Here is a 27,371-nt window from a genome sequence, read left to right as displayed (position 1 = left end):
ATATTAGATGCTTGTTCTCGAAAGAAAAAATTTTTTTTCAACTGATGATGCTATTGAACTATGGAACAAGTTCAGACCAATGGTTGAAAAATATTCTGGGGATGCTGAAGATTTTTACATGAATTTTTATGGCATGTTGAAGGAAAATATCCTACCATCAAAATTTTAAGAAACACGATTTAGCAATATTTTACTTGCAGAAGCGGCAAATCATATTTTGACCCATTTATCAGGCATTGGTAAAGATACACCCAGAGACCTACAGGTGGCAGAAATTTCAAAAAAAGAGCTCAAAAGTTTAGATTATCTTGGTTTTTCAGAAGCTACATTCTAGGTTTCGATTTTCAAAGGCTACTTTAACAAATCGCACACAATACTGCTGCAAGAATGTAAGGTTGATAGCGATGATCCTCAGACATATATTAATATTCGTGATCGTGGAGGTTTGTGGAGGGTAAACAAAAAAATGCAAGCAGTTTTCGTTAAATGTGAACAAATATTTCGGTTATCAACTATTAATTTCCAAACCAAATTGGTATGGCACAACAAAGTTCACAAGATGCTAGAAAAGCCTTTAATTTTATATAATTTTAAGAGTGCCTGTAATAAAGTGAAGCCACAAGTTGATGAAGAAGCATATGTTAACATTGTTTACTAAAGTTCACACCTTTTCATATGCTAAAGATATTCGTGAAAAACACAAGGCTGCTAAGCAGAATTAAAAAACAGAAATAAAACGTGCTTTGAGAGTTGAACTAAAGAAAAAAGCTAATACTAAAGAACTGGGACATTAAATGTTTGCCAAGTCCTAGACATGGACTAAAAAAACTGTCAAAAAGGCTATTTTTATAGCCACAAGTTTTCAAAAAAACATGTTTTGATGTATTTCTGATGTATTTCTTTGCATTGTTTATTTAAACTTTATTATAGTTAAGAAATCAATGGTAAATTCTTCCCTAACCTGTCTTAGTGTGCCAAAATTAGCACTAACGACAGTTATTCATAGGTTTTGTCAATAACGCCTAGTATTCTCAGTGAGCAATGCAAAACTTTTAAATCACTGATTGCAAGTTTTTTTTTCAAATATTTTTCAATTTGTAGAGTTGCAAAAAGTTCCAGGTGAAGTAACTACCGTGTGTACCTACAAAATTTTGTTTTCTGGTAGAACCCTCCAGTCCCCAGTATAAAGGAGACTAAAGAATGTGACCAAAAATATTGATAGCCAGTGTAATGATTTTTTTTAAAAATAGCCGGTTTGACAGTTTTAATCCATGTCTGGGATGTAGCATCTATTGAAAGTTTTTTTTTCTTTTAGGCAATGGACTATCATCAATAAGGTTAAATTTGCTACTACCTGAGGCACAAACATTTCCAGCGATTGGTCGTACAGAAAATTGGCTTTTGATGGTGTTATCATTATAGCTTACATCTCTCTCTCTCTGACGGGTTGTCACGGCGTGATCCAATAGCACGTTGTCTGCCAAAATAATTTTCTAAATCATCCTGGCAAAATCTTTCTGACAAAATATAACGTACGCCATGCTCAAGTTAGAATTTACAGACTTTTTTAAAGGAATGTACAGTTATTTGTAATCCTTCATTAGTCTGCCAAGAGATCAACATATTCGATCTTGCCTGTGCAGTATAAGGATGATCATTGCGTTCTTTATGCGATTCCTTCCATAATTGGAAATAAGAGAGAAAATCGTCCAGCCAGGTGAAACGGATATCATCGATAGATCCATATGGTCTTGAAAATGGTTTTCTCTTCAATTCATGGTAGGATATGATCTGTGGTAAAACATGTAACAATGACTAAAGTATCCTGCAAATCAACATGCCAACTTTTACTTAATGAAAGTTTAACGATGCGTTGCTCAAAATCAGAAAAACTTTTATAAATTGTGGAAGGAGATGGTGGCGAAGATAAATCTTGAAACACTAGAAATTCCTCACGCTTTTGTATAGAAGTGGTTGAACGACTTTCACTACTAATGGTGACAGTTTAAAAAGCATTTTTTAGGAAGATTCAGATATGGTATTTCCCTTCTTTTAGTGTCTTACGTGTAGGGTAAACATAAAATCATAGTCACAAAAGAGAGATAGTCTGGGTAATCGGCCATTTCGGGCCGCTACGGCAAAAGTACCTGACCTAGAACGGGTGGTCCGAAAGTAAGGGGACTGAATGTTGTAAAATGGCTGCGGCGAAGAAAGATTTCCTTTATGGTGAAGACCTTAATGCTATATTGGAGGCTATAGATGAAGACATTTTGCTAAGTAATTCAGATTTTGACGTGGAACTAACCACAGTTGTTAACGACATACCGGAGGAGGACACAAAAGTCACCTTTAGCTGTAGTTTGTGTCCTAAAGTTTGTGTTTCTAACAGAGGATTAACACGCCACACCAACGCGAAACATAGTGACCACGACAAAGGTGACTCTGCAGGATCGGGTGATAGCGATTTCAAGGAAGCTAAGAAGATGTTACATCCACTGTATTTTAAAAAATATATGGAAGAAGCTGTTTCAAAATTGGCTGGTGATGAATGTTACCCATCAGAAATCACCAATGAATTTAAAATGTTCAAAGTTGGTGGCCTTGACAATGTTTTACCGTCTTATGCTCTTGTGAAAGACCTTATAAAATCGTTCGATGGGGATGCTGAAAAGTTTTATCTGTTGTTTTATAAGAATATTTTGGATATAGAGCATCCCTTTGGTTCAAGCTTGAGTCGCAACTGTAGCATACTGTTAGGATTTGAATTAGCAAATCTAGTTTTGTGTCACTTGTCTGGTTCAACATACAAAGACGATCTTCTGCAAGTGTCAAATAAGTCATCATACACCTTTTCAGAGAAAGAACTATCTGTGATATCTTATCTTGGTGGATATGTCTTCAGTACCATGTATCGTCGTATACGCTTCTCGTCAAGAAAGACCTCACAACACATATACCACCAACAATATCTAGCTATCCTGTTGGCAGGAAAATCTGAGGACACAAGATATACCACAAAACAAATTAGTCAATGCTAGGGACCGTGGTGGCTTATGGAAGGTTAAAAAGGAAGTGGTTTTAATATTTACATCTGCTGAAGAACTTTTTCGTTCATACACCAGCAAATATATGCTATAGAATATATCATCTATGTGATTCCAAACCATAAACATTCCACCATTCCACATAAACCGTGTACACCTACCAGCACCTGAGTTAGACAAACAATTACGAGCTGTTTTCATCAAATGTGGAGGATCAGAGATAAAATAAATATATCGTTTTTCAACACTAAAGAAATTGACAGTCCTATACGTAACATTGACGTGTGGATTGATGTCATCAGCTTGAGCAAGGTTAAAATGCATGCGAAACAATTTTCAGTTTGGCGATGCCCCATCACATGTTGCAGCAACTACTTTCAGATTGCACTGTAGTTCGCATATGCTGACAGCTTTCCAAAACATAGGGAACATTTGAACGGATGTGGCTCCAGTTGTTGCAAAATTTGCCAAACTGAATTTGAATGGATTTACTATGCTTCTCACAAGAAAAAGTAATACGTGACTTGCCAATTCATTATATAGTCTCGTAATCTACGTCGACTAGGAAGAATTACGAAACCTGTGCCAGATTTTTCGTCGTATCGAATGTCATCATATGCAGCTGGTGATTTTGAAGCTAACGACAAACAATATCGAATCATCATTGGATGGTAACGCACACCAGTTTTTGTTGAGGATAGATATTTTTGTTGTTCCTCCCAAAAAAATTTCATGAATGGAGAAACCTTTGATGGATCAGCATTGGACATGATCGTTTTGAAATCCGAACCAAGATCAGAACTGACAGAGATGGATGATGCAGATATTTCTTCTTGTAGTAACTTTATCTCAAGTTTTAGTGATATGTTTTCTATTTGCAATGCTTTTTTCTCACTACGTTCTTCGCGAAGTCTCAATAACACACGCTCTGGTGATGTGAATGCAATTGGTGCATTTAACTTAGCAGGAATATTTAGATTTGAGGATGTGCGTTTCACTGAAATATGTGCTTTTTTTACAAAACTAGTACATTGTATGCATATATCACCGTCCAAATTCAATAACATGCAATCCAGAGAACGAATGAATACGGTTTGTTGTAATGGACTTTCATCTGAATGTATTGTGAATTTTTTGGAGATGGTGTGTTTGTTGAAGTACAATGTTTGGGAAATGGATGAATCGGTAACCCCAGGACAATTTTGATATTTCGAAATCTCTCTGATCAAGTTTGATAAAGTGATATTTCGGACTGATCGTTTATAAAGTTTATAAATATTGTGATGGTCAGGAAGACTCCAAGTGTATCCACGGATAGTGAATGATAATGAGTCATCAACATATATTTCCAACTTAGGATTGACATGAATATTGTCACATGCCCAAACTTTTACTGCATTAGCAGCAGATACATCCAAATTCCAACCACAAGGAAGCTTAAGCATTTTGGCTCGATTTACAAAATTCTCGAACGATTGATAGCATTTATGGGTGGTCGGTCCACTGTTGTATTTAACTTTTTCTCTGCAATATTTTTTGCTGAAGGTCGTGGTTTGACTGATGTGCTGTAAAAGAGTAAACACAAACATTATATACTTGACTGATGTGACATGTTTTGTAAATGTAAATATAGCTATAGTTATATATATATATATATATATATATATATATATATACCTTGAAGCAGGAATACTTTTCTCTGGAAAATTCAATGTTGGTATGGAACCAGGAATGAGTGTTTTTCTTTTATCATCTAGAAGAAAGTATTATATATGCATTATTATCACAGTCGTGATTATTATATGTGAAATATCCTTTTTCTGTAGTTGAAATATCTGAAAGTGTATTGAATCACACTTACGTTGTACTATCTGGCTTTGTAGAAAATGCTTCTCACAAATATACAGATTACGTTTATCTATTTGTGCTCTCAACTGTTTATCAATAACGCGATCTTTGATTATCACAGCGACTAGCTTGTCTCTCCAGGGGAGCTAGAGCAACCAAACACTGAACAATTAGCTCCAACCATAGTTTATAATACCAAAAAATCCAGGTAAACTTCTGCAAATTACCTAGCATACAAATCTTCCCGCCTGTTTTTGAATTTTTGGTCCCCCTAAAAGTAGACTGGGCACTAGAAAATTTCTGAACGCGAGTCAGATACCGGAGCGGAGCTCAATCACGGCGGTACCCATCTCTCTTTCTTATGACTATGATAAAATTGATCAGGCGAGAAATGACGTTCGCGAATATATAACTTGAAGGTATCAATACGCTTTCTCAGCTGCTTATCAATCACACGATCCTTTGTTGTGATGTTGATCAATTTCTCACCCCATGTCTTGTTGAAATCACTATTTGGCAAAGGAACTTTGAAAATACTTATATCCCTATGTCTTCTGGAAGTGGAACAACCAAATATTGCGCAATTTTCCCCAGGTGTATTAGAATAAACATCAAACTGTTATGAAATCAAACCAAAACATACAGGCAATAATCGTCATTTTGAACTTCTGTGCAGGATTGGAGATCTGGGTGCGAGCTTCATTTGCTTGTAAAAACATAAAACAATAAGCCATTGTTTGTCAGCAGACTATCTTTTTTTCTTATGACTATGATCAAAGTCATGAAACAGCAAAGAAATAAGAACTTAACAAAAATTGTGCAACTACCCCCTCATAAATTAATTGCGACTGACTTGTTAAGAGATTTTCATGCTGAACTAAACTTGAAATTTTGTAGCCGTGGTATTCGTGGTGTTCGTAGAAAATTTTGTCAGCTGGAGAAAGAAAACGCATAATGATTTTTTATTAAAGCTTCGCTTTTGGTTAAGTTAGATAAAGGAAGTTGTTGTGGCTGGCACTGCTGGCTTTCGAATTACAAGCATATGTGAAGTGAAATATGTTGCTCTTTTTAAATCAACGATTTTAGCTTAAAAGAATGGTTTACTTTAAAGGACCTCCAAAAATACTATTTTCGGTGAACTTTGTTAATCGATGGACGGTGTTATAGGTAGAAGCAGATTCTGTAATGTTTGTAGCGTGTTTTTAGCTAGTAAAATGTTAAATACATTGTGCAGGGAAACTTTTATACTATTTTAAAACTAGTAAAATAACAAATCACTAAGCTATGAAATTTTGCTAGTTATATATATAAAAACGGAAAATGCCTTATTCACATAAATGTATAATTTATATTTTATATAATATATTTTACGTTTTTGTGTTGAGTTTCATTCTGCTCTTTTTCTCACACACACGTTCATAAAACAGTATATACTTTTTTTCGGCTGGTCACCAGAAATCAATTGAAATGTGCTCTCCAGCATAAGTTAGACATGTAGTATACACAATTTGTAGTTCTTTAAAAGGATCCTAATATAAAAATATAAATAAATTTAAAACAATAAAAAAATAATGAGAAACTTTTAAAAAACATCTAGCTCTTACTATATGTTACCGAAGCCTATTCGGGCCATGAAGAAACTCATTTAATTTTTTAGAAACCATTTAGTTTGTAAAGTTATCTTCAGATAATAAATCCTCTTAAAAAAATCATAAATCTTCTTCAGATAATAAATCTTTTTCAGATAATAAATTATCTAAGATAAAAAATTATCTAAGATAATAAATCTTCCGGATAATAAATTATCTGAAATAATAAATTATCTAAGATGAGAAATCTTCTTCAGATAATAAATTATCTGAGATAATAAATTATCTAAGATAATAAATCTAATTTAGATAATAAATTATCTAAGATAATAAATCTTCCAGATAATAAATTATCTGAGATAATAAATTATCTAAGATGAGAAATTTTCTTCAGATAATAAATTATCTGAGATAATAAATTATCTAAGATAATAAATCTTATCTATATATTAATACGCCTTGTGTGTGTGTGCGCACGGTGAGGCCACGTCACACAAATCACAGGTCACTTTCTTACGACGTGGCGTTACGCTAAAATTTACCAAGTTAAAGAAAACGCAAATCAGGGGGTTACTATATAAATATTTAATTCTCTTTTCTTATTTTTTTTTTAAAATAAAACTCTTTTTCCTTACTCATTAAAACTAAATTTTATTTTAATTTCAAATGGTTTTATTTGTTTTTTTGTTGTAAAAGCCCCGCTGGTCGTTTGGGATAGAATAATTAAATTTTACCTCCGGTTTACCATGTGCGCGCCGTATCTCACGGAAACAAAGTTTATTAACTGAAAAATGAAAACCGAAGCGAAGAAAGTTGTCTCTTTTTCAAAGTAATCCTGAAAAAAGTTATTTCAAACAAGGTTTACTCATCACGAGGTTAGATTAAAGCTTATTTGTTTCTTCTATCTTTTTTGTGTTCTGGGACCGAAGTTGCTTTCTTTTAAAAAAACTATCGAATTCGAATGATAATTCGAATCTAAGAAGTAAAGAACAAAACTGTTGTCATTGTAGAGCGACTGTTGATGTCGAGCAAGAATAAAAAAAGTTTATGTTGTTGCCAGAAATGTCTGTTATAAAGAAGAAAAACGTACGATAATATAACGTCAAAAAGAGAACTGATTGGAAATGTATCAGACAATTGTAGCTAGCTATACATTTTCAATTTGTTTTCTTTGGGATGAAGCGAAGTTTAATAATTGAAGTAAAAAACTGATTGGTCTTTTATCCAGAGACGCTAGCTAACTGTGAAAGCCAAAGAAAGGCAGGTGTGTTGTTTAGTTTATCTGGTAAAGAGATAAGTTTAGGTGTGTAACGTTTTTTTTAACCGTTTTAACTTTCAGAGCTCAGCTTTTCCTTTAAATTTTTAGTTCCTTGTTGCGTCTTGAGCTTAAATGCGTTTTCTTTTGACACAATTTTTATAAGAATCTAAAATGTAAAGCGACGTTTTGAAGCCGTTTACACGCTTCCAGCTAAACTTTCCCTTTAATATGAAGTTAAATATGTTTTGTCTTTAGCCTGAACATATTTAACATTTTTTGTAAGAATATACTCTAAACAATGGGTCAGAATATCCTAAGAATATGTCTAAGCTTGGTTGTTTCTTTTAATATAAAAATTTGTATGACTGAACCTCTTTCTCTCCAAAACAATGGGCAAGTACACCAGGGAAAGCTAAGAACATGAAGGCGGAAACGAAAAAAAACACTATTCTTATAAAATACAGCGTGTATATAATAGAGAAGAGTTTATATAAAATGTAGAAAGTATTTTTTCGTTGTTACTGTTTTTAACGCTACGAAGTGGTTGATGTCGTTATAATAAACCTTAATGTAAACAAAGTTAAATCAATGTTTACATCTGTTACGTTACCGTTTAAAATAATATTCGATTCTTCAATTCGAAAACACTGCATTGTTATCATGCACTGCACGTTTGCGCATTGGGAAGGTTGCTATATGTAATAGACTAAATAGCTAATTTGGTATGATGCATTAGAATCTGTACGTTGTGGAAACTTTGCAATAACCTTATTTGTGTGACTTATCGATTTTTTCTAATGTCTGGTATACCATTTTCCCTTTTATATTTCGGGCATGGCAAAGCAAGTATATAGTTTTAACAGATTTGTTAGCCACCTTCGATTTTGTTAAACTTTTTGCATTTTTATGTTGCTGGACATGCTTATATTTTTAAGCGTTCTGTTTCAGCGGGTACAAATATAACGCAGATTGTGAGCAACTTCAATCCCAGGGTTTTTTTCTCCTTTATTGTTATTTTTTTATTGCTGCACATATTTATTTTTTTGGACGTTTTGTTTTAGTGGTTATAAACTAGAATAATACAAATTGTGACTTTTAAAAATTCATATTACTGTGTTGTATGTTTTTGTTTGGTATCCCTTACATCGGTTTAATGAGAGATTCAGTGGATTCCCCCACGGGTATTCAGCTAGTCTTATATATTAATTCCCTTGCGTGAGTAAAACTGTGAGTCCACGACACGGAAATCACGGGTCACTTTCCTATGACGTGGCCGTACGCTAAAATTCAACTAAAAAAATTAGGGATGTACTGCATAGAAATCGCACATAAGGTGTAAATATATAACCCGCTGCTAATAACGATATAAATATATATACCCTTATGCCAAAAAACTCTATGTTAGCATATATATATAGGTATCGCTACATATGAAACGGTATTAGATATTCACAAAGCATACGGACTGTTAAATGAAGTTCCTAGCATAAAACGGAAATTGTGTTTACGAAAAAGATGGCTGTTCTTTTTGAGTATTCTCTACTCTTTCATTCAAAATAAATCTTTAAAAAAACATTTGAAGAAGAGCATGGTTTTATAAATTAATCATAGCAAGGTTCTGTAAGGTTTTTTCATGTTTTATTTTCAGTTTTGATTATATTATTGTTGCCAGACATGTTTTATAGCTAGCATCATAAAAAGCCAACCATCACCAACAACTAGCTAGCTAGCTAGGAATATATATATATATATATATATATATATATATATATATATATATATATATATATATATATATATATATATATATATATATATATATATATATATATATATATATATATATATATATATATATATATATATATATATATATATATATATATATATATATATATATATATATATATATATATATATATATATATATGTAGCCATGTTCTTTATACCTAGCTAAGTCTCCAGTTTATATTTAAGTGACTAGCTATTAGCTGCTGTAGCTAGCTAATGCTAGCTTTAAACTAAAGATTCCCAGTATATATATATTCCCACAAAACACATCAAACGTTATTAACCCTGAAAATTTTAAACATTTTCCTGGGTTTTTTTTGGTTTGCGAAGTTCTTTTCCTCCAAATATTCTGAAGATAAAGTTCAGAAATTACTTATTTTTAAAATGTAAATTTAATTTGTTTCAAATTGTGGGCAAAAACCTTAATCAGCATGCTAAAAGAACTGACTTTTCTTAATTTAGAATTACTAAACACAACCATTTTCTTACAATTAGTGTAAACTTTTGTGTGTATGGCTTATATTTAATACACCAAAAGAGCTACTTTGTTGATTTCAATTTTATACTCTTTGTAAGCTATTTTTTTCTTCTTTTTGACATTTCTGTTTTACCACTCAATTTTTACATTTTATAAGTTATTTGGAACAGAATGGTATGAAATAGACCAAAATACCTGATCTTAGTTGTTTTTAATTTACAGGCTGTGTCTGTGAAACTTTAAGGGGAACATTTGGTGGAAGACAATGGCATGACATATACTGATAGAACTGATTTTTGTTGTGTTAGATGTTATATCTGAACCTTTTTGACATTTTATGTTAATTTTGCGAGGAAGGACCATATATATATACACAGAAGAAGAATTCAATTTTACACCTTGCAAGCTTTGTTTTTCTATATTTTGTATAAATTCTTACTGGGGAGGACTCCGTGCAATATATCGAAATGACTGATCCTTCTCGATTTAAATTTGATGTGTTCTAAATCGTATATAGTTTTGGAAATTTTGTGTAAGATTTAATGGGTAAGGGCTAGATGCAATATGTCAAAAAAACTTTTTTTGTTGAATCAGAAGCACTCCCTACAACCATTCTTTTTTTTACAGTTTGTGAAGCTTTTGTGAGGAAAGAGTGTATGCAATATTATCGAAATGACTGATTTTTTGTTGCAAACTGTTTTTCTTTGGCATTTTGGATTAAAATATTGTTTTAGAGGGCATATGCAGTAGATATATGTACTGAAATAGTTAAATTTTGCAAACTTTGATTTTGTCGTTACCTCTCATTTTTTACATTTTGATTAAACTTTTGTGGGAGACCGTCGGTATGTGAAGGACCAAAATAAGAGATTTTAGTATTATTTAGAATTTGTATTTTGTGTTGCAAAATTGGTGCAAAAATTGACATAAAATGAACTTATATACAGATTGATTGCTGTTGTTTAACATGACTCATTATGACTTATATATATATTTTATGAAAATTTGTGACAGAATACTATGTGAGATTTGAAATTTTGTTTACTTTATTGATGGTAAAACAGCATGCAAATTGCTAAAAGGACTTTATTAATTTTAGATTTAAACACCGTTTTTTGTTGGCATTTTGTCTAAAGTTTGGTGAGGAGGGACTGTATGCAATATATCAAATAATGTTTTATTGCATTATAATTTGTCCTTGCAAATCCCTTTTTTTACACCTTAGATAAAAAATTCTGTCAGAGGCACAATTTATTGTTTATTTTTCACATTGTGTGTCAACCTTTGGCAGGGTTTGCAATAAACTAACTGATTTTAACATATACAATGAGAGAGATTTGTGTTTGACATTGATCAGCTTTTTTGTATATATGTGGCGTTTTAAGTGATTTAAATTTTATGGGTGAGATGTATGTTGAAATGCTTTTGGAAACTTCTTTCCGAATAATTTTCGCATTTGTCAGATGGTCAGAGCAAGTAATTTTAGTAGATTTAGATTTTAAATGTCACATAAATACTGCAGTTGTTGAAAACCTTTAATTTTTTTGGTCATTTATATAATAATGCAGATGTAAGATGCGCACTGCTGTATTGTTTGTTTTTTGATGGACATATATCTGCTACATAAATTAAATGGAATACAGTGGATTCTTCCACGGGAAACAGCTAGTCTATATAATAATACGCCAGTTCCGTGTGTCTGTCTGTCACTTTTGCAAAGTGGATTACATTCTTCAAAATTTTCTTTAACAAATTCTATAAAACATCGCCTATAAAATTGTTCTGTAATTTACCAAACTTTACCGATAAAATAGTATTGACGTCAAAGGAAAGTTAATTAAGATTAGTGAAGCCATTACAATGCACTTAAAACTTTGAGGCCAAATAACTTGGAAACGAGGTGGTGACGTCAATGTTTTTTCACCGCGTGGGTAACTAGGGACAACCTGGGACCAATTTGGGTAAGTTTTCCAAACCTGGGTCCCCGAATCCGTTTCGGAATGGACGGTTTGATGACGTCATCAAAAAACCTTTAAACCTTGATATCTCTGCAACCGCTTGTCAAAGATACATGATCATATACATTTTCTTGATCAGCATTTCAAGATCTATACGATAAAGGCAAACACTGCTGACGTCAGCAAATAAACTAAAACAACCTATTTTTCCATTGTCCTTCTGCCTAAGTGGATTACTCCACGGGATTTATCGACTAGTTTAGATAATAAATTATCTAAGATAATAAATCTTCCAGATAAAAAATTATCTGAGATAATAAATTATCTAAGATAATAAATCTTTAGATAATAAATTATCTAAGATGAGAAATCTTCTTCAGATAATAAATTATCTAAGATGAGAAATCTTCTTCAGATAATAAATTATCTAAGATGAGAAATCTTCTTCAGATAATTAAGTCTTATAGATGTACAACCATTGATGCCCCCTTTCACGTGGCGCAAAAACACATGATTAGGAAAGTAAAACATATAAACGATAGCTCATATAAACATATGATTGTGCAAGTTTAATACCATTTGAAAGAGTATAAAAGGAGAGAAAAAAGAGGGGTCAATCAACTTTTAAGTCCAAACTAATCCGACACTATGAAATGAGGGAAATTGCCTAAATCCTGAAAACTGTTGTTGCTAGTTATGAGGCATCAGTGGGAAAAGTATTATTTATAAATATTCACAACCTGAGTTCTGAAAATTGGTGGGTATATAAATAATAATATTGTGAATAACATATGAAAATTCGGACATGTCACATGACCAAAACGTGTATTTTCCAGACCATTAAAGGATTTGCAGACCAGTTCCTAAATTACAAATAAGCTTCATGGGAATTATGAAAATGAATTAGGTTCTATTTACTATAACAATGGAAAAATATTTAACACATTTCAGGTATGTCATCTAATCAAAATGTGTATTTTGCAGACTGAGGCAGGATTTTACAGGCCGGTACATATGTACACAAAAGATGATATGTGAAAACTTTGAAAAGCATAAAATGGAAATAAAACTTCAAAAACAATCTAAATGTTGTGGGTATGTCATTTTTCAAAGACAATATTTTACAGGATAGCTTTTATTACAAGTATTAACCGATTGTGTACATATAATACAAATTATTAGTTATAAAATTCAATACAAAACAACTTTTAAACACGTGAATGTCAAAACACAAAACATGTTATATACATTCAGGTAGTCCAAAGTCACTATTATCATCCATTTAAAATTAATTAACAAAATTAATTTCCTTTGTCATTAAAGCAACTTTGCACGTGGATGTTCCACATTCTTCGATGTACGATTCCAATGTAAAATCTTGGATTGTTATTTAGGGGCTCTTTTAAACTCTGGTTTTCTTTCTTGTGCAAATTTATTTAGTAGGATGTACACATCGCCTAATGCATTACCTATCTTTAAAAAATCTTCTTTTTGAAATAAGGATATGGAATCACATGACACCTAAAAAGCTATGCTTATACTTATTTATAGCTAGTGTGGTATACGTACAAACCATTTAGTTCATATAAAAATTATATTTAGTTGAGTTTTAGTTAGCTACCTACCTACCTTCGACTTTTGAACGTCTTCCAAAACATTTGGGGTATATTCTTTTTCCCGAAGAAAATACTCCATCTGTAAAATAAATAGAAGGAGTACAAACATTAGGAAACCTTCTCCTTAAAGGCTTCTTTGCTGTGCTCAAAACACAGAAAATTACTGTGCTTTATACCTCTAAATTTGTTGCTTGTCATTTCACTGGATTAATTAGTAAAAATCGCCTGCGGGAAAGATTGAGAATATTTATTAATTACAAAGGCTGTAATATTGCCTTTCGCAGCCTAATAAGGGCATACACTTAATTTACGTGGTTCCGAGCGCCCAGACTGGTGGCTATCGGTATAGTACTTTCATTGTCATTGGACTACAACGCCTCAAGTCGTTTCCTTGGCACCAGGCGAGATTGGAAGGACTAGACCAGGCGGTCTAGTGCTTCCATACTCAATGGACTACAACGTCCCAAGTTGTTTTCCTTGGCACCAGGCATTTAGAAACACGCCAACTGCGTGCTTAGGGCTCCAAACGCTTTATTATGGCCCTTTATAGCCCAATAAAGGCCCTACACGCAAATCACGTGCTTCCAGGTTCGCAGACAGGTGGACATCGGTCTAGGGCTTCCAATGTCAATAAACTACGTCGTTTCAAGTCGTCCCTTGGCACCACGCCTTTAGACGCCAGCCAAATGCGTGCACAGGCGTCCGAAGGCTGTAATGTAGCCTCTAATGGCCTAATAAAGGCTCTACACGTAATCACGTGGTTCCAAGCGCCCAAACATGTGGCTATCGGTCTAGTACTTTCATTGTTATTGGACTAAAACACCTCATGTCGTTTCCTTGGCACCAGGCCTTTAGAAACCCCTCAACTGCATGCACAGGCCTCTAAAGGCTGTAATATAGCATTTTACGGCCAAATAAGGGCACTACACGTAATTCACGTAGTTCTAAGCGCGGAGACAGGTTGTCATTCATCTAGTCCTCTTAATCTCAATGGACTACAACGTCCCAAGTTGTTTTCCTATGCACCAGGCCTTTAGAAGCCCGACAACTGCGTGCACAGTCCTACCTTGGAGGAAAGGTCCTACAAAGGCTGTTATATGGTTTTTACAGCCTAATAAAGGCCCTGCGCTTAATTCCCGTGGTTCCAGGCGCTGAGACAGGTGGCCATTGATCTATTCCTTCCAATCTCAACGGACTACAAGGTCAAAAGTCGTTTTCCTTGACAGCAAGGAAAGTCGTTTTCCTTGACTGCATCTCACGAGAGGTTCTTCTTACATAGAACTGCCCGCATGGATCTCTGCAAAAAAGGCTATCATCAACCCCAAGGACGAAGATGAAGAGTGCTTTAAGAGGAGCGTCATAGCATCCTTACACCATGAAGAGATCGGGGAAGATGTGCAAAGGATATCCAAACTACGAGAATTCGAATATCGCTACAACTGGCAGAGCATAGAGTTCCCTACGACTATCAAAAGCATATCCAAGTTTATGAAGAACAGCCCAGACATTGCTGGAAACGTGCTTTACATGACGAAGAAGAGCATTAATACCCTGCGACGATCCAACCACAACATCACGCGTAGTAAACAGGTAAACCTGCTACTCATAAAAAACGATAGAAAGACACACTCCACCTGCATCAAAAACCTATCAAGATTGTTGAGTCGAGAGAATCGTATAAAACGTAACCTACAGCATTTTTGTCTAAACTATCTAGCGGCAATCAACACAATCGAATCGAGAAACAAGCGCTATAACTACTGCATAGATCACGAAGCAGTTAAGATTACGATGCCAAAGGAAAGTGAAAATAGATGCAATACCAGCATGGTCAGATGCTGTTTAAGGTGCCATTTGCGATTTATGCAGACTTTAAAAGTCTACTCATCCCGGTAGAAGATCGTAGAAAGAGTAAGACCAGGAAGCTGAACAAGCATGTGCCATCAAGCTGGTGCACATATAGCAAATTTGCTTATGGAGATGTACCGAATCCACGAACAGTTTACCGTGGCAAAGATTGTGTTAAGCGATTCGTGGACCATCTGGAAGACGAGGTGAAGAGGTTGTAGCTATAATACATTCCCACAGCAGCCGATGACGGAGCTCACGGAAATGAAAAAGAAAGAGTACAACAAGGCAACAGAATGCCACATCTGTATGAGAAAATCTGCGCATAATCGCAAGGTTCGAGATCACTGTCATTACACAGGTCTCTACCAAAGTGCAGCCCATAACAATTGCAACCTAGCGTATAAAATTCCAAAACACATCCCCATCATCTTCTATAACCTGAGTGGGTACGACACGCATCTTTTCATTAGAGAACTAAGAGAGAAATACAATACAAAAGACATAGGCTGCATCGCGGAAAATTCTGAGAAGTATATCAGCTTTAACGTCAATGTTAAGGTGACGTTAGCAGGTGTTACAAAGTCGAGCAGAGAGCAGGTATTTAAGAACATAGAGCTCAGATTCATCGATAGCTGTAGATTTATTGCATCGAGCCCAGATAATCTATCAAGCAACCTTAGCGATGAACAGTGTGTAAATCTCCGATGGTTTTTCAATAAGGTAGACTTGTTCAAGACAATGCGACCTAAAGAAGTCTACCCTTGAATACATGGATGGCTGGCAACGATTTGAAGAGTTGGAGCTACCTCCATAGAAGGCTTTTTATATCAAGCTCAATATGAAAGAAATCCTTACCGAAGACTACGAGCATGCTACACAAGTATAGAATTGCATCAAGCCGGAGGGTGATCAAGTTACGCTAGGTGATTACCATGATATCTATCTAACTACGTTTGCTGCAACATGAACATTTATAAAGACAAAAATTTCTCCTCGTCTTTTTCCACCATTATCTTTTTTAATCACATTTATTTTTATTGTTATGGTCCCTAGGTGATTATATTCAATTGATTATTATCAAAAAATCATGTATGTTATTTATATTCCCTTAGGTCATTATTTTATTTTATTCCTTATGCTCATCTTAGATAAATGCTGTAATTTTGTATGTAATTCACTAGGCAATTATTTCTGTTGTAACATGAATTTCAAAGACTAATTTTATAACATCTGTCAAATCAACTTTAAACAAGTTTAATTTAAAAATAATCTGCACTGGGTACACTCAGTACTATTTACACTGACTACCTGGTAAGTTTTGTTTTATTTCAGTGTCAGCCATTTTTGTTTCTTAAGTGTGTCTTCTTAGGTTAAGTCAATTTTAATTTTTCAAACTCAATATTATTGTCACTCTAGAATTTGTCAGTTCAATTTTTTAGTTTATTAAAAATTTTTGTAAAAATTTACTTTAGTTTGAACATATTCACAAGTTACAAACAAGTCAATTCTCAATAACCCAGTCCGCCTTACATTCAAACAGGTATCAAATTATTCAAGCTGTTGATGTGTAACGTCCAATGACAATACGAGGAAACAGGATTAATTATAATCTACTGATCAGTACAGGTCAAGTCGTTCCACTCGGGGAGGAAGTTACTGCTCAATTCAACAATCTTTCACTTCACGAGCAAGCCAGTCCTTCGTTATCACCTGCAACAACCACACCAACCATGGCTGAACCCAGTGATAATGGTATTTACATGATGGTATTAGCCCAGGAAGCAATGGACATCATCGACGAAAGCCCCATCAAGGATCTGGGTGCAGAAGAACTAAACATCATCATTACCAAGCTGGATCAAATCAGAAGCTCCATTTGTAGAAAAGAGGTCAAAGTTAACATCCAAAGGGAGCAGCTTGGAGAGGATACGAAGATCTCAGTCAATCAAGCTATCATCTCGATAAGGGATCTCATAAAAACGGTGAGCGAGTGATATTAAGACAAAAGCAAGGCTTCAACAGCAGATGGTCACCGTAAATGAAACCAGGCAGAAAAAGCAAGCCGTCACCTTTCTACTCAAATGCACCAATGCAGCCATCAAAGAGCTAGAAGTCATATTCAGCCAAAACGTTAAGACAGTTGACTCAAATGAACTCTTGCAGTTGAGAAAAGATCTTTCACATAACACCAAGCTAGACAAGATCAAGGACAACTACAAAGAATGCCTTGAAACCTCATTAACCAATGCTGGCCTACTAACCGATATCAAAAAGACTGGTGAAAACTACATGCAGCTCAATGAACTAAAACAAACATTGTCAGCAACTTAAGTTCGGGGATACGTAAATAAGAGAACTTAACAAACATGCAGGCTTCAAGAAATCGAACCTCAACATCAAACTACAGAAGTTCTCCGGATATGATTCAAACACTGACTACTATACATTCCGAAGCAATTTCGAAAAAATGCACCTGTCAACAACAGCAGCAGATCTTTTGCCAGACTTGCTACGAAACAACTACCTGGCAGATCCTGCACTAACAATGGTCAAAAACATTGACAAAATCGGTGACATATGGAAACGTCTCAAAGAGTCGTTTGGTGATGCAAAGGTAATGATGACACAAAAATTACAAAAACTGAAGAATCTTGAATTCAACAAAAGGGATTCCGAAAAGCTCGTTTCTGGCATGAGCACACTCATCAGCCTAATGAAAGAAGTTGCAACGCTAGCTGAGAAGCACAAGATAGAAGAATACCTCCTACTACGGCGATACAATCACAAGAATCCATCAAGTCATTGGTGATCGACGCTCAACCACCTTCCTTGAACACAACTGTGAAGACAACCTCAGCCAAAAAGAAACCTGGCAGAAGTTGATTGTCTTTCTCAGCAAAGAGAGGAGAGTCAGTGAGCAGAAACATTTCCTGATCTTCAAGCAGTCTGATGCACACAAGAAAGAAGAAGCGAAGCAGTATGGAGGCAAACGAAGCACCTTATGCCACTGGAATCAAGACACAAGTGAACCAAAATGCTGCATCTGCAATTCACCTGACGAAACATCAAACCACATCTCAACAGACGGTCCAAGAGGAAGCAAGATCATCCAGTACTACACATGCAAATTATTTGTTTTGAAATCACCTGCTGATCGATTCGAACTTCTTCAACAAAAAGGTTTCTGTGTACAATGCTTGTTCCCTGGTGCAGACGCATCCTTCGGAAAACATGCTGAAGAAAAGTGTCAACGTGACTTTGTATGCACTCATTCATCACACCAGAAGGACATCGTGAAAAGGGATGTTCTGGTAAGCGAGGACCACAAGATGTTACTTACGAACCAACAACTCGTGCAAACCTTTGTCAAACGATTCATCAAAAACCCGTCTTTACCATCATTTGCAAAGAAATCACAATCAACGGCAGCAACCTACTCATCTTCTACGATACCGGTTGTAGTGATTTTGTAATTAGCAAAAAAAGGCATCCAGCTACTCAGAAGCAGAGCCAAGATGATGACATCCGAACCAGTAACCATCGGAGGTGTCGAAGAGTGTCAAGCGCAGTCGGATGGTGTCTACAGCATCACATTTCCGTCACATGATGGCCAGGAAGTTGTATTTTCTGGACCATGCCTGGATCAAATTACGTCCAGATTCCCAAATTATCCGTTGCATGACGTTGAGAGTGACATCGTCGACATTCACGTAGCAAAAGGAAGAACAAATCCACTTCCGAAGTTTCCATAAACCATCGGCGGAGAGGTACACTTGATGATTGGGATAAAGTACCTTCGTCACCACCCAAATATGGTAACCCAATTACCATCTGGACTTGCATTGTATGAAGTTTATAAACTCATCAGGAGGAAGAGGCGTTGTTGGTGGTCCACACTGCAGCTTCACGAAACTGTATCAACAATTTCACTCAACCATGGCCACCACTGTCTTCTCAAGTCAATTCAACATGATGAGGAATCAACCAAACGTTCCACTCTTGGGATACAGTCAGTCACACAACCTGAAAGACCTACATCCATCAAACCTCACAGATGCGCAGATGCATCAGTCCACATTTCATGAGGGTCTTCGAGGAGGTTGAGGCTTCAGGCAGTGAAATCGTATACCGCTGTCCAAACTGTAGAGATTGCAAGATGCGTAAGCATCCGTCAAATGAAATCATCAGCTGCAAAGAGGAAGTCGAACAAAGCATCATCAACTCTTCAATTACAATAAACTTCAAAAACAACACCGCTACAGCACTTCTTCCATTTGTAGCCGATCCAGATACAAGACTTACCAACAACAGGGAAAAGGCAATGAAAGTTTACATACAACAAGTTCGTAAGCTCAATTTACCAAAGAATCAGAAGGACAAGCAAGATGTGCTTGAATCGGAAGCCAAGTTGCATCAGCTTGGTTATGTCAATTACATGCGCAACCTTCCCCAAGATGTTCAACTGCAACTTCAAAACGATTTTGGCATCGCAATTTGGCAGCGATGAAAGTTGACTTCCAAGAACTTGTTCATCAGAAACTTGACTGGGATGACACCATTCTAGACAATCTGCGTCCAATCTGGGAATCAATTTTCAATTTTATCAAGGAACTTGGTACCATAAAGTTCAAGCGTGCCATAGTACCTGAATACTGTCAGTTTGAACATTGAAACACTTGACTTCGCAGATGCCAGCCACTCAATGGTTTGTGTCGCAATCTACGGAAGATTTCTCGGACGTAATGGGCAATACTCCTGTCAACTCCTTTTTGGCCGAACAAGATCTGTGCCAAAAGATTTCACCCAACCAAGGACAGAATTGTATGCTGCAGTTATCAACACTCATACAGGAGAAACCGTAAGACGTGCTTTGAAAGAATGGGATCAGTCATCAATAAAGTTCACTGACATCCAAATCGTTTTACATTGGATTGAAAATGAAGAGAAGCCTCTTAAGCAGTATGTACGAAACCGAGTTGTAGAGACAAGAAGATTCACAGAGAAAAGTCAATGGTTTTATGTAAACACCACCAACATGATTGCAGATATCGGTACCAGGAAAGGGGCAACCATCAAGGACATATCTGAATCATCACCGAGGATCAATGGATCTGGCTGGATGCGAGGAGATCAATCTCAATTCCCTGTCCTAAGCGCTAGAGACCTATGTTTAAATGATTCGGAAATCAAGGAAATCAGCAAGGAAACTTTCTACGTCACCAGGAAGGAAGATCAAGGATTTTCAGAGCGATACTCATTTTCAAAATATCTGATTGACCCAAGTCGCAAGAACTTCCACACTATTGTTCGAATACTTGCTTACGTCATTAAATTCTGTGATGCAATCAAAAACAAGTGCTCATCAACCATCAACTTTGTCAGGTCAATACATCTCACTGAAACAGAAATTCACCTAGCAGAATCGTATTTCTTTAAAAAGGCAACTCAGGAGATTCTGTATTTCGTCGATCCACGTAAATACGAACCCATCTCAACACTCAAGGATGGAATTCTGATGTACAATGGTCGTATCTTGTCAAAAAGCAATGCAACAATTGTTGGAAGATTCACTAAAGCTATGTTGGACTTGACTGCATAAACATTTTGTGTTCTATTGGTTCACAAAAATTCACCTCTTGCATTCAGCATCATCTATGATGTTCACTGGAACAGAAAATCAAGCAAACATGCTGGGATTGAGACAGCCATTAGGGAGGTCTTAAAGAAAGTCTATGTCATTGATTGTCCTCCATTAGTGAAGATGATCAAGAAGTCGTGCATCAAATGTCGCCTGATCAACAAGAAACAAATTCAAGCCATTATGGGCCAGATTCCTACATCAAGCATGACCATTGCACTTGCGTTCTATAACACTCAATTGGATTTGAGTGGTCCTCATCAGTCATTCTTAACTGCTCACAAGAGGACCACAGTCAAGAGGTTTGTTGTGTACCGTTGCTGTTCAACTTCAGCTGTGATGATCAACGTAATGGATGATTACTCATCGATAGCATTCATACAATCCTTCACCCGCTTTTCTACCAGATATGGCTTTCCGAAGAAAGTGTTCTGCGATGAAGGTTCTCAACTCGTTAAAGGATCAAAGACCATGAAGCTGAATTTCACAGATATAAAAACACAAGTGTTCCGAGTACGAAGCGTGGAGTTCGAGACATGCCCTGTCGGTGGCCACAACGTTAATGGAAAAGTGGAGAGGAAGATAAAGGAAATCAATCAATCCTTAGAAAAAGCAGTCACCAACCAGAGGTTTTCCATCCTACAGTGGGAGACACTGGTATCGACTATAGCAAACACAATCAACAACCTTCCGCTTGCTGTTGGCAACGTTGTGGAAGTCGGGAACATGGATCTCATCACCCCTAACAGCTCATTCTTGGACGAAATAACAATAGAAGCCCTGTTGGAAATCTAATTGTTTCTGACAATCCATTCAAGCTCCTGAAGACCAACTCTTTAAACCAAAAATTTACGACGCATGGTTCGAAAATTAGTTGCTAAGCCACGTTCCAAAACTGATGCAACAAACCAAATGGTTTTCACAAGATAGAAATCTTGAATTCGGTGATGTTGTGTTATTAGCAAAGGTTGATTCAGCTATTTCCAAAACCTACACCTACGGAATGGTTAAGTCGGTCGAGATCGGTAATGATGGTAACGTAAGACGTGTGCTGGTCGAATACAAAAATCAAAATGAAAACGTCAAGCGCGAAACGTTTCGTTCGGTACGTAGTCTGGTTTTGGTACATGCGATTAATGATCCTGATTTTTTCAAAGAGTAAGGCCTTTATCAGGCTAGAAAGGCAATAATACAGCATTTAGAGGACTGTGCGCGTAGTTGCCGGTCTTCCAACGCCACGGCGTCAAAGAAAACGACTTGGGATGTTGTAGTCCATTGAGACTGGAAGGCCTATACCAATGGTAACCTCCACAGGCAGGTGGAACGAGGGTATTTACGTATAACGCCTTTAATAGGCTGCAAATGACCATACTACAGCCTTTAGAGAGCTGTGCACGTAGTTAATAGTGTTCTAAAGCAATGGCGCCAACGAAAACGACTTGGGACGTCGTAGTCAATTGAGACTGGGAACACTAGACCAATGGTAGCCTTTCCGGGTGCTTGAAAGCACGTGATTCACGTGTAAGGCTTTTATTAGGCTCCAAAAGAAAGTATTACAGCTTGCAGAGGGTCGGGCACGTAGTTAACAGTGTTCTAAAGCAATGCCTTCTTGGAAAACTATTTGGGACGCCGTAGTCCATAGCGACTGGGAGCACTAGACCAATGGTAGCCTGCCTGTTCCTGTGGAAGCACGGTGTTTACGTATAAGGCCTTTATTAGGCTACAAAAGGCCATATTACAGCCTTTAAAGGGCTGTGCACGTAGTTGCCGGTCTTTCAACGCCACGGCGCCAACGAAAACGACTTGGAATGTCGTAGTCCATTGAAACTGGAGGGAATAGACCAATGATAACCTGCTCAGGCAGGAGAAAACACGTGATTTGCGTGTATGGTCTTTAATAGGCTGCAAAAGGCAATATAGAGATAGGAAAATGTTAGTTCTGGGACAGCCACGCACGTATGCACACACATCATACAGCAAATGAGCAACTGCTCCAGAAATGATGTCACGCTTCATTGCATAATGTATAGGGACGTTCCCTAATCGAATTCTGTCCCAGAAATGTTGTTGGTTGAGCTATACCATCATATAATAAAGAGGATATGAATGTTTATACTGTGAAACAATTACGTGATGAGGCAAAAGCCCGCGGACTCAGGGGATATTACAAGCTACGCAAGGCCGACATTATTGCTTTATTAGAGGCACCCCAAGACCTGTTTCTGCTCCGTGGGAAGCATTCACACCTGAAGCCATGAATGTTTTTGAGCGTCAAAAGATGAGAAAGACCCGTCCTATTAAGAGTAAGATTGAGCCCCGGCTCCCGACACCTGAAGCCATGAATGTTTTTGAGCCCCAAGAGATGAGAAAGACCCGCACAGTAGTCAAGAGTAAGCTGCGGGAGTGGTCTGACTGGCTTGTGAACTATGTACAGAGGCTATTAAAAAGCCGGTGCAAAGTATATACACATCGGTAAAAAATCGCATCCTTGCTCTTTATGATGGAGCCAAGAAGACCCTGATGGGCGAAGTCGAAGAAGAGGCGAGGGAGGATCATGCTGAAGACGACCAGCAAAAGGAGCAAGACTTCACACCCCAGAAACATAAGCATGCTCACCATAGGACCTTCCGAAGTTTTCGCATCCCTGGCATAGACGGCACGGATGTCGATGGGTACTTTACTTCATTTACTTCATTAAATGATTTGTGGAAAGATGGCGGATAAGCGGAAACGTTGTATTAAAGTTGTTAAAGATTTTGAGTATGTTAACTTAAATGGAAAGCTCCTTTCAAGCAATGAGATATTGGAAATGGATTTTAGATCTTCCTGTGGAGAATGTGAAGATAATGAAACTATTCCTAATGGTTTACAAAAGTGTATAGAACAACGTATAGATATATTTCGTACTGAGATTATGTCAGAAGTAAAAGAAATTGCAAACGACAAGAATAAATTTGGTGATAATCATAGAATTTTAGAAAACCGTATTATAATGTTACAGGAAGATAACACTTTTTTGAAAAAACAGTTGAATGATTTGACTGGTTTTTTAGAAGTTTTAGTGGAATGTATAAACGAACGGCGAAGTCAATCATGCATGACGACGGTAAAACCTTCTCGTGACGAAAGCCAAATTATGACGGTAAATGATTTGTCTTCGGAGACCTCTAATACGGATCACGAAATTCATAGCAACCCTCTAGGGAATGAGAATATTATTTCGAAGAATAGCGATCATTTATTGCGGCACAATACAGCGATAAAAGATCAATTGAATATGTGCCGTTTGACACAGAAGAAAAAATACGATGTATCAGCGCCGAAACGAATCTACAGTAAAAGAACAACTAAAAATGGTTCGATGTGAACATAACAGTAAATACAAAACTCTACATGATAGAAAACCAACACTACAGAAACTCTTAGAAAATCTTGCTGAATACAATGTTGATACTTCTGTAAATGAAAGTTGCGTTTCACATCATGAGTTTGAAAAATCCGTGACATGCATATATATCTGTGATGGTGTCTGGACTTACTATGCGAGATGATAATTTTAGCAGAAAGGCATTAGAACTTAACAGGATTTTAGAACGATCATGTAAAGAAAGAAATATTTGCTACATAAAACATAGTAATATCAGCAAACACCATTTGAACGGTAGTAAACTTCATTTGAATAAGAATGGAACAAAGAACATACTAAAACATTTGCCAGTTATATCAACAAGTGCTGATATGTACTGCACAGAGACGCACTTCTATCAATTGAATCTCCTCAAATTAGTGATGTCAAATCCATTAAGTATTTGAAAACGAAAAACATGTCCAAACTAATGATTGGACACTTGAACATCAACTTAATCCGAAAAAAAATTGAACAGTTAAACAATCTCTTGTGTGATAAAGTTGATATTTTCTTAGTATCAGAAACAAAACTTGATGGAAGCTTTCTGAACTCACAATTTTATATGGATGGTTTTTATCCACCATTCAGAAACGATAGAAACCAATATGGTGGAGGTGTTATGTTTTATGTTAGAAATAACATTGTTCGCAGAGAAATCGATAAATCGTCCTTACCAGAAGATATAGAAACAATATTTTTGGAAATTAATTTACGTAAAAACAAAAATGGATTGTTGCTGGCATTTATAAAACCACCATCCTTGAATACTAAATATTTTACAAGATGCATTCGTGAGTTTCTTTCGAAAATTAATTCTGATAATATTATTTTAATGGGTGATTTCAATGCTGTTGAACATGACGATGATATGCTACTTTTTAATTCAGAGTTATGTTTAGAAAACCTCATTAAAAAACCAACGTGTCACAAATCATTGCAAAATCCATCATGTGTCGATCACATATGGGTGTCTGATTCTAAACGATTCCACCACATTAGCATTTTGGTAAACGACCTTTCTGATTATCACGATATAGTTGTAACTTTCTTAAATGTGGAAATACCAAAGAAAGATCCTAAAATTGTAAATTATCGTTGTTACAGACTTTTTAATGACGAACATTTTAAACATGACCTTGAGTCACTTATTGCATTAAACAATGACTTAAATTACAACGACTTTGACGAACAATTCAGTCAGTTGGTCAGCAAACACGCCCCTATAAAATACAAAGTTGTTAGAAGTAATAACTCTACATTTATAACAAAAGCAGTACGAAAGGAGATAATGATTCCATCGAGATTTAAAAATATCTACAAAAAAAACCCTTCTAATAAAAACTGGGAAAACTTTAAAAGGCAAAGAAACAAATGTGTGACTATTTGTAGAGACGCGAAAAGAATTTATTACACATCACTAAATATGAACAACATTTTTGATAACAAAAAGTTCTGGAAAACTGTAAAGCCGATATTTTCTAATAAATGTGTAAAAGATACAGTCCAAGTAATAGTTGAAAATGATCAAATATTTCGTGAAAAAGAACATATAGCAAATATAATAAATGATCATTTTGTTGATGTCACGAATTGTTTGAATATTGATGGATATTAAAAACGATATTGAAAACGTCATCAAGAATTACGAACAGCATCCAAGTATCATATGGATAAAGAAACATGTTACCACTACCAACAAAATGAGCTTCAAATCAATTGAAATTGACATCATGAAAAAGTATATTGGTAACCTAAAAGAAAACAAATCTGGTCCCAAAGGAGCAATTCCACCATGTTTCCTCAAATATTACGTCGATGTATACTATATATATTTGTTCATAGTAAATTATCACCTCTTTTGTCAGGTTTTCGTAAGGGTTTTAGCAGCCAGCATGTTTTGCTTTACATGATAGAATCGTGGCGAAAAGATCTTGATAAAGAAAATGCTGTAGGGGCGCTATTGATGGATTTGAGTAAAGCATTTGAATATGTGGATCATAATCTGTTAATAGCGAAACTACATGGATATGGTTTCTCAGAAAGTGCTAAGGAGTTATCTCACCAATCGGTTTCAAAGAGTCGTAATTGATGGCTATTTCAGCTTGTGGAAAGAGATTATTAGTGGTGTTCCACAAGGTTCGATTCTGGGTCCACTTTTATTCAATATTTATTTAAATGATTTAATGTTTATTTTAAATGATAGAGCTGATGTTAAAACTTGTAATTACGCAGATGACAATACACTTTATACATATGGAAAACAATTTGAGGAGATGAAGTTATGTTTAGAAAGTGCTTTTTCAACTGTTAGCACATGGTTTTCCAATAATGACCTTCAGTTAAATTCTGAGAAGTGCAAACTGCTCATTCTGGGAAAATCAAAAAACAAAAATTTTGTTACTTTAAATTTGAATAATAATATATTACAAGAGTCTCCATACGTAAATTTGTTGGGTATAATTCTTGACAATCAGCTTTCTTTCAGGCAACATGTTCTTCCATTATGTAAGAAGGCTAATGCCAAGGTCAATGCCCTAAAACGTATATCACCATATATGTCTAATTATAAGGGAAATGCTATTGCTAGTTCATTTATTTCTAGCATATTTAATTACTGCCCTCTTATATGGGGATTTTCAAGTAGAGATCTACTACATAAAGTTAATAGCATTCATAGTAGAGCAAATAGACTTTTAGGCGACAGAATTGAAAATGAATGCAGAATCAGTATTCATGAAAATTTCTGCCGAAAATTGTTAAAGGAGGTTTTTAAAACAAAAATGAAACAGATTCCCTCCTACATGAATGATGTTTTTGCATTCAAAAAAGACAGCATATAGTTTCCGTGCATAAAGTTCTCTTGAAAGGTGCAGAATTCGCACCACAAAGCA

The 27,371-nt window shown here is 35.7% G+C and overlaps 1 protein-coding gene across 1 annotated transcript; it reads left to right on the top strand.

Moving 5' to 3' along the window:
* Nucleotides 1–19,936: 19,936 nt before the first annotated feature.
* On the top strand, nt 19,937–21,866 carry LOC130613467 (uncharacterized). Its single transcript, XM_057434807.1, has 3 exons — nt 19,937–20,048; nt 20,122–21,013; nt 21,080–21,866. Exons 1-3 carry the CDS (start codon nt 19,937–19,939, stop codon nt 21,864–21,866), a joined length of 1,791 nt encoding a protein of 596 aa, XP_057290790.1.
* Nucleotides 21,867–27,371: the final 5,505 nt, after the last annotated feature.

Source organism: Hydractinia symbiolongicarpus, chromosome 11 (assembly GCF_029227915.1).
Source record: "Hydractinia symbiolongicarpus strain clone_291-10 chromosome 11, HSymV2.1, whole genome shotgun sequence".
In the NCBI taxonomy this organism is placed as follows: Eukaryota; Metazoa; Cnidaria; class Hydrozoa; order Anthoathecata; family Hydractiniidae; genus Hydractinia; species Hydractinia symbiolongicarpus.
This window is presented reverse-complemented; position numbering and strand designations above follow the sequence as displayed.

What these genes read in the sequence shown, in the direction of transcription:
- LOC130613467 (XM_057434807.1), top strand. Translation starts at nt 19,937, where the DNA reads ATGAAAGTTGACTTCCAAGAACTTGTTCATCAGAAACTTGACTGGGAT. An exon ending in CAATTTTATCAAGGAACTTG is followed by an intron (nt 20,049 to 20,121) that starts GTACCATAAAGT and finishes TTGACTTCGCAG; the next exon opens with ATGCCAGCCACTCAATGGTT. An exon ending in GGAAGATTCACTAAAGCTAT is followed by an intron (nt 21,014 to 21,079) that starts GTTGGACTTGAC and finishes TCTTGCATTCAG; the next exon opens with CATCATCTATGATGTTCACT.